The sequence below is a fragment of the Ambystoma mexicanum genome, chromosome 1p, assembly GCF_040938575.1.
Source record: "Ambystoma mexicanum isolate Mex_15411 chromosome 1p, UKY_AmexF1_1, whole genome shotgun sequence".
NCBI lineage: Eukaryota > Metazoa > Chordata > Amphibia > Caudata > Ambystomatidae > Ambystoma > Ambystoma mexicanum.
Genome location: NC_090921.1, coordinates 1082781731 through 1082795098, shown reverse-complemented (window position 1 = coordinate 1082795098; position 13368 = coordinate 1082781731). Strand labels below are relative to the sequence as shown.

Here is a 13368-nt window from a genome sequence, read left to right as displayed (position 1 = left end):
GGACAATGCATCACACTAGCTATCAGTGACTTTATCAACTGTTGGAGTAAAGTTGTGGAATAGGTTTTTATCTGTGTAACAAAATCTATGTTGGGAGCACGGTCAGCCAACTACAATATTTGAATTTGTGAGCATATGACAACTTTAGGCAGCCAAAACTTCCTCTGGCTGTGTAAAACAGAAGTGCCACCGAATGGATGATAACAATGTGCGATTCATCGGCTGCAAACAATAAAACCGTACATGAGAGGAGATCGAGAACTCAGATTGCGACAAATGGAAACCAATATGCAGGATTCAAACTATTGAATTTGAATGTAACTCTGGCCATGAATTGGGGGGGGGGAGTCTTTTTTTTTAATATAATCAATATTTGTGTGTTTTATGCCAAGTTTGAGTCATATATAAGCTGGTGGGTTATACTGTTTCATTATGCATATATGTTTACATGCTGTGGAAATTTAAAAATCACAAATTGGAATGCACACAGACGGGTGTCTTCTCTCAATTGGGATTATATGTATCCTAATGTCTTTACTTTCCTGTACAAACCAAGATCGCACAGTTGCTAGATAATGTCTAAGATCCGTGACACATGTAAAATATAGTCTACATTACAAAGTTCTCTCAGACCAAACATGGTTCTTATTTACAACCCCGAACATGGAAATGCCATTTTGGTGTAGGTGCCATATTGTTAGATCAATTCACTCAAAGTAACATTTCTTATAGCCTAATCTTATCCCTCTATGGGGAATAATATACCAATGAGCATGGGAGGCCACTCCAATGACGGTTCATCCCGCTAATGGGTTTGTCTAGAATGGTATTTAAGGAAGTTATCCACTGTGCTTCCTGCACATCCGCTTTCTTTTTTACACGGAACAAAATAATGCAACCGAACATTGAACAACGCGGATAACATGGTTACGAACGTTTCTTTCTCTCCATGCTGACTAAGAAAATTCGGTCTGAATTGTTAATTATAGTTTACATAATAGACAATAGACATGACCATTCTGCAATTTGGTTTCTATACTGAACGTGGCAACCCCCAGCCGGTCCACGGCAAGCATCTGTACTTTTACTGTACGCCTTTTTACAATGTTATTTTTACATGGACCTTGCCCATGACCGCTACTGCTTGGGCATCAAATATTGCAGCTACTAAGATGTATACCATTGTTTGATTACAAATCTAATTGCACGGGTTCACTCCCTGTTTACAGCGTGTGACGTCCCCATATGGTTATTTAAGATCATTTTTTTAAATGGCACCCGCGAGACGGTCACGCGCCAGCCCACTAAGGGAAAGGTTGCTTCCTAACAAGGAGACCTTATACATTTGATCAATATTAACTTGAAAAGGAAAGGGGTGTTTAAATCCTGACATTACCCGTATCATCCATTCCCATATACAGCTTAAGCGCCAATGCAGTGAATAACATACAAGATCAAGGGGCTAGAGGCTTTTTTTTCCTCCTTTTTGTTTTTAAAGGTGTATTTCAACTGGTAAGAAACAGTAAACGAGGGGGGAAACCCTGCAACAATACATCCTTTATGTGGATTGCAGCTCAAACTCGAGGTAAATATATGATGTGAAACCAATTCTGGCATCCTTTCATAGTATATATGCACGTTCTGCAAACTGCCGGTTGCAGGCATATTTCTTTAGACTAAGGATTACTTAGAACAGCAGTGCAAATTGGCTGAAGCGCTGCACTGTGATTTGTTTTATCGTTGTCTAGGACATTGACTCCACTACCTACATATCTGTTGGGCAAAGCCAGTTTCACATCCGTTAATATGTGTGCATCAGCAGGAACGTGAGCTAAATTGGTCTGTATGGACATGGTTCATGTTGTCCATTGGCCCATGCAGGTGGGTGCATGCAACTGTAGATGACTAAAAGTGGGGCACACTGCTCCTTCAGACATGGATTGTTTTAAAATTAACATGGGGCGGGGGGTCCTGGGAGTCCCTCTGCCAGACATTAGTCCTGGTTTATGAGATCCTTACCCAGATTATTTAGCTCACTATTCACAGAAGATATCCAAAACATATCTGTCTTTGGCCTGCCCTGGGGCAGTTCAGCACCGAAACGTTAGGCAATTCTCCTAGATGGATTTCACACATAGATTGACATTGGATGTAATTGATAGTAAGATATATGCATAATGGAGGACATTTGGAAACCTTTTTGCTCCCATTATGAAAACCTATGGATTTTTGACTACACAGACGCCTCTCATTGTGAGTCGGAAGCAATGTTTGTGAATGATCACATTTGACATAGAAGAGTCTTTTATTTGGAGATATATTGGGATACTAAGGGCAGTTTATTGCACAGAATACAGGCACCAAGGGGCAATTCCAAGTGACAATATGGCAACTAACGTTTTGTTTTTTTCTCCACGTATCCCTAATTTTTCTTCCCTAACCCATGTTTTGTTACTTTTGTATGATTTTCACTATGTATGTTCTTTTACGGGACATGTTCATAAATTATATTCATGCATGTACAGGTCTGCCTTGAGGTGACCAGGATTTGGTCGAAACATGTGTTGGCACTAGGGCATTTGTACTATTTTTGAGCACATACACGTCTTTACGAAAAATTAAATAAACCATTGGATTATAAGTAATCTCTAAATTGACACACCCTTATTGATGGGAATACATATTAAACCGAACTGCTAGTTTAGATGCTTTCTACAAGTACTATTTTCAAACTTAAGTGTACACATCCACTAAGGACATGTGCATGTGATTTGGTGCAACAATGATCTCTCGCAAAGCAAAGGAAGATCAAGCTTGGGGCTAACTTGGCCCACTTAATGTTTGACGGATGACCACAAGCTGGTCCTATGTGATCTTTCCGCTTTTTGAAGGCTACATACCAAAAAGACAGATTTTTATTTCGGCTGGATTTGGGGGGCCTTCAAAAAGCAGAAATACCTCACTGCTGTGGGGGTCTCCACTCCCCTGACCCCCTTTTCCAGGTCCCCTGCCCGCCCTCACCCCCTCCTACGCTAGTGGGATTTCGGATAAGTCTGTCTCAGAGCTGTCTTTCTAAATCGTAATCATCCATACTCCCATTTCAGGTTTTCTAAAACTATTTTTTTCACAATCCTGGGGCACATGAAGTAAAGCCAAATGATCCCACTCCTTAGAAGGTGCTTAACCCATTACATGCCTTCCCCTGCTGTGAAAACCTAAACCAATCGGGAATGCTCTGATAAGGTTTTGTTACCCTGCCAAAGACAACCCGTGATATACAGCTCCAGCTTAATCGGTCTATATCTAATTTTGGAAACTGTCATGCCTACAAGCCGGATCAGGCTAGTGAACCTTGCAACCAGAAGAGGGATACATTCTTTTTGTCACCTAACCAAAAAATTGTCTTCATAAAGCATACTTTCAGTTGAAGGAACTCTTCGCAGGTTACTATAGTGTGAGGGTGTTGCCTATAGCCAGCAGACTAAATCGCAGCAGAAAGTCTATACATCGTGTTGAATACATAGTATACAACAATATGAAGCAAGAATATGTTAGTTTTTTCCTTTTACAATTCCACACCGTTCCACCAATCTGCACCAAATGCTGCACAGTTAGGGACCCTCTGGACATTATTGGCTATATGATAATTGGACACTCAAGCCCTTTCCCTGGATTTGAGCACCTTCACACATGAGATGGTTGCCTGAAATCAGTGAAACACCAATGTGGTTGTAGAAGGACTGGATAAAGCTCATTTTAAGGGTCTGCATGCGAAGAACAAAACTCAGAGGTACCTTGAAAACAATGTTTCCCTAGTATGCACATTTTCAGAGATTTGCACTACAACACACTGCACCCACACCAGGGTGAGGCGACGTGTGGGAGAGCACACAGAAGTCGCAGTATACTGCAGCACGCCAACTCTTCACCCCCCTCCTCCACGTTTGCTCTGGGGTATGTCAGCCAGCCACATGCACCCCTTCTCAGTGCAGTTTACTTCAGAGTGCAAAGCACTGAGCGACTCAGAACAGCAACCTGCACAATCATTGATTTGAAACAATTGATGAGTGTTCGCATGTATCTCTACAGAACCTGTGCAGAGTACGGGTACTTTTTGCTAGTACTCTATATATCCACATGGATGCTAGGGAAGGACCTCACCCACCCCCTTGTGCACTTTCCCGCGACCCACTCCATCCCCAAAACAACTTACTTTGACACAATTGCACGTACCGCATTGTGGCATAATCATCCATGCACCAACCACATTGTCCCAAATCTGTGTAACTAGCAGTTGTTAAACCTTTTATACATGCAGTTTAGCAGAATATTCAGTAGTACATGAACGCTACTTCAAATGGAAAAGATTTGTTATCTGGTGCCAGAATAAACAAAGCAACCCAGTTGATTGCACTCCTTCCACAATCGTGACATACATGCTCCACCTGCTGGACGCAGGGTTGGTTTTCAACTCACTAAAGGTACACCTGGCAGCACTGTCAGCGTACACCACCTCACATAGCAAGGTGTTGTGGTGGAAGGTACCCGTGGTTAAAGCCTTCATGGAGGGAGTAAAGAGACTTCATCCCCCTATATCTAACCCACCACCAGGATGGGACCTGAACGAGGTGTTATCTAAACTCATGGGCCCCCCATTCGAGCCCATGCATAAGACAAGTCTCAAACACCTGAACTATAAGACTGCCTTCTTAGTAGCCATTACATCCATAAGAAGGGTCAGTGAAATTCAGGCTCTGTCAGTGCAGGATCCTTTCTTTACTATTCATAAGGATAAGCTGGTTTTACGGACACACCCTAGGTTCTCCTAAGTTTATATCTAAATTCCATGTAAACCAGTCCATCGAGCTTCCAGCTTTCTTCCAAAACCCACAAAGCTCAGCTGAGGTTAAACTACACACCCTAGATGTGCGTAGGGCGGTCCTTTACTACGTAAACAAGACCAGACCGCTTAGGAAAACAGATCAACTGTTTGTCTTCGTAGCCACAGGCAAAGAGGGAGATTGCGTCTCTAGAGTGCCATCTCCAAGTGGATTGTCAACTGTATCCAGTTGTGTTACTCTCTTTCTGACAAAACTTTGCCTTTTACGCCCAGAGCCCACTCGACAAGAGGCATTGGGTCCACTCTGGCTTTCATTGCAAATGTTCCCCTTGACACCATTTGCAAAGCAGCTACTTGGAGCTCTATTCACACTTTTACTCAGCACTACTGCATTGACTCCCATTCCAAGACAGATACTCAAGTGGGACAAGCGGTTCTAAGACATTTATTTGCTCATGACCCTTCTCAAATCCCACCTCCTTCTAACACTGCTCGCTAATCTATGCACAGCATGTGCTCTAAGCAGATTCCACAAGCCTCAGAAGGGATACATAACTCACCGTAATCGTATTTCTGATGCTTGTATCTGCTTAGATTCACATGCGACCCACCCTTCCTCCCCTCTGAGAGAAGGCGCATGGATGCTTGTAATCTTATCTATCTGCTTGGATCATCTGTACTCGCGCTACTCCTCATGCTACCTCATGTCAGGAAAAATACAATCTGAGGGTCCTAGACGCATGAGGGATCATGGGTACAGTGGACGTCACACTAGGGATAGTATTACTGGCACGCCCTGTGTTGACGCCCATTTTCAAGTTTTAAAAAACAAACTGTAATACTCCGCAGCTTCCACTAGATGTCGGCCTATGCACAGCATGTGCATCTAAGCAGATGCAAGCATCAGGAATACGATTACGGTGAGTAATGTATCCCATAGTTTTAGGTAGAACCAGAGAAAGAAGTCTGGTGTATACATCTCTAGAAATGACTTCTCTTGCAACGAGAATAAATGAGTCTGGCATTCTTCTTAACTGAAATCGACAAATGTCTAAGTAGTGGTTGGGATTCATGTCTGTTTTGGTTGATCTGGTTTTCAAGTGAATGATGATTGTAATATATTTTCTCCATAGATATTAAAAATCCTCTGTGGTAAAGTAGTAGTCGGACACGCCATCCACAATGACTTTAAGGCACTCAACTATTTTCACCCAAATTCTTTAACCCGCGATACTTCCCGGATTCCGCTGCTGAACAAGATGGCTGGTTTTAATGAGAAAGAATCTGTTTCACTTAAGCGCCTGACAAAGCAGCTTTTGAACCGAGATATTCAGGTAAATCTATATTACTTAATACACATTACAATGCCCGCTTAGTTTCCCTTTTTTTTAAGGGTTGTGTTTTGTGTTTGTTTTCTGCTGAATTTGAAAATGGTGGCATTTTTATTTTTGAGGTTGCTATTTTTGATTGTCCAGATTAATGTGAGACCATAGCTGTAACCACCTAGTCTTCCTTTCCTTTTCTCAAGACCCATTTATGGTGATGCTCTTTTAGGTAAGAGCCCAAAAGACCATAACCTTCACTTGGATTGACTCCCCAAAATAAAAAGCTCAGTGGGGTACAGCTACTTTTACTTTGTATGGATGAGGAGATACCTACTTTCACCCCCTACTTTACGATGGGAGCACTCCCTGGACTGTTTTGAACTCGGAACTCTTTACTGAAAAAACTCACTAATGGACATCCCAATTCGTAGGTTTATTTGCTGTGTTTTGAAAAAATATTTAACAAAAAGTATGACATGATCATTTTAATTAAAACATTATTCTTTAATGAATGAGTCTTACCTTTTGTTTCCGTCTTTTTTCCTTTATATGCGTGCAAAGGCCAGACATGCAGGCTGAATGAAAATAAAAATATAGTGGGATATTTACGCATTTTTTAAAAATCTTTCTTTGATTAAATGTTTTGTCTCGTTTTTAATTTTGACAAGTAAAAGCTGGCTGTAGACACTGACATGAGAAACAATTGGTAGGGAAGGTGTATGTGGGTGCAGCACTTTTTCTGGCTTTTTTTGGGGGGGATACATAAACTCCTGTATCATAACATACAGCCCAGGGTTCGAAATTGAGAGGAGCTGGGAGCTGTTTAGCTCCTGCTTCTAGCATAGTACAGCCTGGTTAGCTTGAAACAAACCGCTACAGGGAGCTACTTTTGGCTCCTACGAACTGCTGGTGCCTTCCACACATGTAAATGTGACATTAACTTTGAGTATGTTAATAAAGAAGAATTAGAACATATCTAATGCACATTTAAACAAAATGGTTCATCCCAAATGGATAAAGAGCTAAAGGAGCATTTCTGGTAGCTCCTGGTTCCCCTGCTGTAGCTCCTACCTGCGGGGTGATGTCCCGACACCCAGGATCTGGTTTTAGCTCCTGCTCATTAAATCTCATTTTCTAACCCTGCAGCACAGTCTGTCTAAAACGTCCCAATAATATGATTTGAATCGATAATTTCAACGTGCAAGAACAGAGGTCTAAAGGTGATAGTGTAATTGCGGCTATAAAGCTCCTTATGGTGTAATGTCTTAACCAAGTGTCCATTCGGACCCCAGATTTCTATAGTGCAGGAAAGATAAAGACTGGCAGTAATATGTTACTTTATTCGGGTGCTTTTTTTTTTTTAAATCGTGGAATATAAGTTGTAATGTGAAGTGGTCATATTGGCGCCTTTTTGTCAATCCCGGCCTCGTTGCACATGGCTCTGTAAGAAAGGAGGGCAGGGCGTGTTAGTCGGATAGGGGGAGGGCAGATGCTGAAACCTCCTGGTGTTGATGGGTGCAAGTCACAAGTTAAGGCTGCTAGTTACCGTCCCTGCCGGGATCGAAAATCATCTGGATCCCAGCAGAGACCTGATGCCCAGCTTGTGCTTCATGCCTGGATGCACACTTGCCTGCTGGCCCTACCACCATTCCATGATGGCCGCCGCCACTGCACCGCCATGCACCCCTTGATGTTTGCTGCCTTCTACATGCAGCTTTTTCATTAGCTGCCAGGCATACCATTCACCATTCAGTCTTTATTTGCTTCGGTTGCGCCGGGGGGTGGGGGGGTGCGCTGCCAGCCTCGGTGAAGGCCGAAGTTAAGGCTGCTACTTACCGTCTCTGCCGGTCTCGGCCAGATAGCCGGCAAGCCTTACTCCTGTGGCCGTCGCATGGGATCTACGTGATCCGACCGCGGCTGATTTTGCTGCGACCGGAAAGTTTGCATGAGAAATGTATGAACCACAAAAGGTTTGTACATTTCTCATGCGAACACCCGTTCAAAACCCCTACATACCCACACCCAAGACACACCTCCACCCACACCCCCAACATAAACCTACCCTGCTTACCTTCTCTTCACGCTGTGTCCCTGCGGCGCCAGTTCCCTTTCACTTCCGTGATCGGGAACTGGCATGGCAGGGTCTTTTTCCTTTTTTCGTGTGTGGGTTTTTTTTATTTTTTTTTAACAACCCGCTCACTATACTACACAGTAGTAACAGGGGACAAGCAAAGGAATCTCACTGTAGACTACAGGAATGTTAAATGAACAAAGGTTAACATATTGTTACTGAAAAACAATTCAAGAAATAAAATGAACTGTCACTCTGTCTACTAAGCTACTAAATATGCAGACCACAAAGTACTTGACCATGCATATTCCACGTGCTACGGCACCCTTTGCATATATGTCTTTCTGTTAGTTAAAATAAACCTTTGTTCATTTAAAATTCCTGTAGTCTAAGGTGATATTCCTTTTCTGGGAGCCAGCAGTCACCTGGCCCCGCTGCAAATACCTATGTCTAGGGTAGCCTATAACTCAGTGTATCTCCTAACCCTCTAGAGTCAGGCCCCCTTACTAAAAAAGAGGGTTCTGCCCAATTTTTTCTACATTCTACAGACGTAACGGGGGGACAAGGCAAGTGTTTTTTTTGTTGTTAATTTTTTTTATCTTTTATACTTGCTTACAATGCTACCACCAAAGACTTTTCTGACTTTTTTTTTTCGATCCGATCGTACAATTCCGTCGCACGTACAACCCATGTACCAAAATGTAGCGTAAGCTAATTCTACAAGGTCTCATGTTCCTAAACGCATTTCTCTCTCTCTCCCTTGCTAAGGGCATACAATCCGTGCATAGTTCCTAATTTATATGAAACCATAATTGTCGCCTTCTTACTCAGTTTTAGAGAGTAAGGTGTAACCTCTTCAAGGCACTGGATGGGCAAATTCTCAACTTTCCAAGGACCTTTTTTGCAGAGGGGCCTCAAAACGTTGCCCTGCATGGAACAAGACAGTTGTTCAAAGACTTTGATTTCCCAAGACTTTTGATAGCTAGGAAAATAATCCTTAGTTTACTCATTTTACATTTGATTCGGTTTTCCCTCAGAACCAGTCTACCCCAACAAGATCCCCTTCAAGCAGGGGTCGAAGTGAGCAGGAACGGTCGGAAGCAGTGTTGCACTACTTTCATTTTTTACTGTCAACAGCTCCACTACTTTTTGCAACCATTTCCACCATTCCACATTTTATTTTGTGAAGTTAAAGCTCACTTCTCCACTTTACGACCAAATATCACTTACAGCTAAAGTGAAATTGAATCTCAACCAGCATGACTGCAACCCTTGAAAAATGTGTTGCACGTTGCTCCCTTCTGGCCTACTCTGTCTGCTGCCGGAGTCACAGTTCCAAACTCCATTGCCGTTCCTGCGAATGGCAGATACGGAGAACCACCTGATTACTATTACCCCCCATTTTTGGGGTCCCATTGGTACTGCATTGTGGATAGGTGTTACCGCATGCATGAATACCCTCAACCTTTACTGCCACAAGCTTCAATTACTCCCAACCTTCAATTACCACCTCTCCAACTCCACTGGAAACCCAACGGTTTTACTAGGTTTGGGCTCTCAACCCTAACGTGGCGCAATGGTAAAATAGGCGACTTTTCCAAATAACGTCTGTTATACCACTGTGGCCTGACTCTAAGTGAGACCATGTTGTAGCTTGCCTGGATATGAATACTATCTTGCTCAAATGTTGTAACTTCTTGCTGTTCCTCCAAATTGAGTTCCTATTTCCTTTTTACATGCCTTCTCTGGACAATTTAATCACTGCAGAAATCATTCAATTTGACAATCCCTCATGATGTAAACATTAAATCACTGTAGGGACCCTGTTTCTGAACTGCCATTGAATTAATGGTAAAAGAATATGGCTTGTCTCCTAGTTTGAATTCTCCCACCAATCCCTCACAAATGCCTCCATAACTCGTTGTAAACCTATTGTGGCTAAAGAGGGGTTGCTTTTGTTCTTGGTGTTGTGTTGTGTTGGGTGGATTGGATTTGTTGTTGTTGTCTGGTCTTGTCACAGTTCCAGAAAGAGTGCATCCGTGTGTGTAGTAGTGGCCTGCCAGGGACTGCTACCCACATGGCATACCACATGCTAGTGGACATCATGTGAATGCTTTCATGCCACAGTGAACGTGTGTAGAGGCACACAGAGTGACCAGAATTTGGTCTGCTGCTACCCTAGTGAAGCTTTGGAACCAACCGCTATTCCCCACCCTTTTTAACTTGCTAAGATTGGAGCTAAATCTCTACTATGCTAAGCAAAATCAGAAGATTTACAGACTACTATATGCATCAACACATTTTTTTTCCTCTATGCATAGTATTTCCGAATCCCTTGCAAAACAGTTGCATCACAGTACACTTTTGTACCCAGGCTTCAAAGGTCTTATCTGTTGTATTTTTCTAATTCCAGTTCTAATAGTCTGTTTTCTTGCATTACAGGTTGGGAAAAATGGACATTCCTCTGTTGAAGATGCAAAAGCGACAATTGAGTTGTACCGAATAGTTGAAGATGAGTGGGAGAGGGAGCTGGCATCCAACCCTGTTCAAGATTAACGAAGCCCTGGGAGGCTTGGAGAGAAACCCAAATCGTACAAATATGGCCCGGGAAAATTTAATTGGGAAGAGGTGTTAAAGCCATCAAAACATTAAGAATGTTGTTAAACTGGTGGCAAATTAGCAGGGGTCATTTCGGAGGATTGTCTCATTACCAAAGCTGCAGTCTAGGTAGTAAACCATATTTTGCCATTCTTAAAATCGGGATTGACGCATTTTGCTAAACCTTTTTGTATCAATGCCATGGGTGGCGACACTTCTGCTTCAGAAAATCCCTGCTCTGTTTACTGTTCTTGACCTCGGTTTGTGGTAGTGTCGCAATCTAGAGTTGTCAAAAATACAATTTTCTTCGATGTGGTAGACACAAACGCAAGAAGGACCCATGTCCCTGCAGTTCACTATAGATAACCTGTGCTGAGAAGCCTTCTTCGGTGCTGTATTTCATTCACCAAGGACGGGTGGGGTGTGGGTGTGTTTGTCCTATTCCTTTCCAGTTATGGGAAAGTAACCACTGGTGACACAGTTTAACTTTTGTTATGTTTTACTACATTTGTTCAGTGTGCCAAATGAAGATTATGCTTGCTGAAACTGCACACGCAGTACAATCCTGTAAGGGCATTGGGGTTTTACCATCTGAAAACAATACTACAATACTAAAGTAAATTTGTATTCAAGCAGTACTGTCCCGTCTTAACATGATGTGATAGGGAAGTGAAACAATGCTACCTCTTGGCTCTAATGTGATATCCGCTGTGTCTTAACACATATACGCTATATCCTCATCCTTTGTGCAGGTAGCATGGCTCTCTGCGCTGTTCAGTAGACTGTCAAGCTATTGATTGCCATCGCGTTTATAAAATGTATACCTTGTAAGTAAGGTAACCAGCAAATCATCTCCAATATGCTTTCCATAGCTTCAATGTTTACCTATATTGCTGATTACAAAAATGGTTGCTATTGTGATGTTTATTTTTAAGGAAACTTTTATATATATATGTGTGTATATATGCATATATAATGCATTTTTATATAAATTGTATCCCAATCTATTTTGCAAATCGAAGTGTGTGCTGATTATCACAGTGAAACTTGGTCTCTGATCTTGCATTTATAGAGTAACTGTATTGTCTACAAATGTATTTGCAGAGGGGTCATCTTAAAAAATGTTCTGTGTTTGCTAGTGAGCATTTTGATCAGTATATGCTTGAGCAGTTTCAATAGCTCAATATTTGACCACAGGACAAATTAGATTTTTACCTATTTATTCTCCGGTCACTTTTTGGTGGTAGACGTTGTTTAGATCAAATTTCTTTGAGGTTTGAAAACCTCGAGTGTCTATTAGGTGCTGTTTTGCTGTTTAAATGAAAGCCCCAATACTCTTTCAGGAAACACTGGACATCAGTAGGGCTCCCACTGTCTGATATCTGCAATCTAGCTGAATGGTTAGCATCTAGGGTTCTCATTTTACAACATGTGAAAGGCATATGTATGTAGCATATTAATTCACAATGGAAGGTTTTTGGGAAAACCATTTTATTGCAAACTAGACTCCCGTATAAGAATGTCAAGGCCTACATTTATTGCAAAGTTAAGGCTCTGGAAGTTTGCAGTGGTTTTGAAGGCTTTCCTGGCTGACTCATCTATTCCTTTGGATGCCTGTGATCTGTGTTATTCCTTCTACTTCTTGGTGCTTGTGTTTGATGCAATGCTGAGCTGAGGATGCGTCATCTAGAAGGACCATGTGTGCAAAAGAGCAATTGGGTGAGGGCGGGGCAGGCATGCATTCCTATGTCGTTTGAACTGTAATGTGAAAGCAGAGTTTGTTGGAGTTGGAAATCAAGGTATTTTATTGGAGAACTCCAAGTGAATACCTCTGCACGGTATTCCAAACGTGATGGATGACAAAGATACTATGATGGAGAAAGTCCTCCCCTGTCTCTCTCCTTGCCATTTTATAAGTTCTGGTTTTGTTTCCTCTTAATACGCTTGTATTTTTAAAATAAAGTTCTCGGGTTGAGCTCTTTCTTTCGTTGGCTGCAGTTTTTCTAAAAATGAATGGCTTTTAGTAGAAACAACCCTGGCGATAATGAATCTGTTTTTTCAGGTACCGCGACCGTGTAGCTGTAGAAGAACTTGTTTCCAAGTTGCATAATTGTTTCCCAGTACAGTAACACAAGTTTACTGATTAGGTGACAACCTCCATGCTCCATGGCTGCTTGCTTACTGCCCTTCCATGTGAGGTGCTTACAGGGTCGCTCTGATTCTGACAGAGAACCCGTTAGAAAGGCCATGGCCTGGTCCTCCTCATATTCCTATTCATTTTGTTCATGTTTAAAAAAAAAAATGCTTTAATAGTTTAGCTATATAAATAAGTGAGGACACTTGGCTTTCATGCATGAATCCACTGGCTGTAGATAATGAAAATTGTATGCCTCCTTGCACGCAGAAAGGCGATTAGTAGCTGAGATAAAACCATGTATGGTGACCATCATTGCAGTTAAATTATATGGATTGCTAATGCTTTATTTATTTGTATTTTTTGTTGTATAGCGCGCTAAGCCCTGAGGCATCAATGT

General features: G+C 42.0%; 1 protein-coding gene across 2 annotated transcripts in view; it reads left to right on the top strand.

Annotated features, from left to right (window-relative positions):
- Positions 1-12814, top strand: part of ISG20L2 (interferon stimulated exonuclease gene 20 like 2) — a 57548-nt gene extending 44734 nt beyond the window's left edge. For both annotated transcript variants that reach the window (XM_069604648.1, XM_069604649.1), the window contains exons 3-4: positions 5974-6174; positions 10679-12814. In XM_069604648.1, coding sequence (XP_069460749.1) covers positions 5974-6174; positions 10679-10792 — 315 coding nt within the window. In that variant the 3' untranslated portion in view covers positions 10793-12814. The remainder of the gene's footprint in view (positions 1-5973; positions 6175-10678) is intronic.
- The last annotated feature ends 554 nt before the right edge of the window (positions 12815-13368 follow it).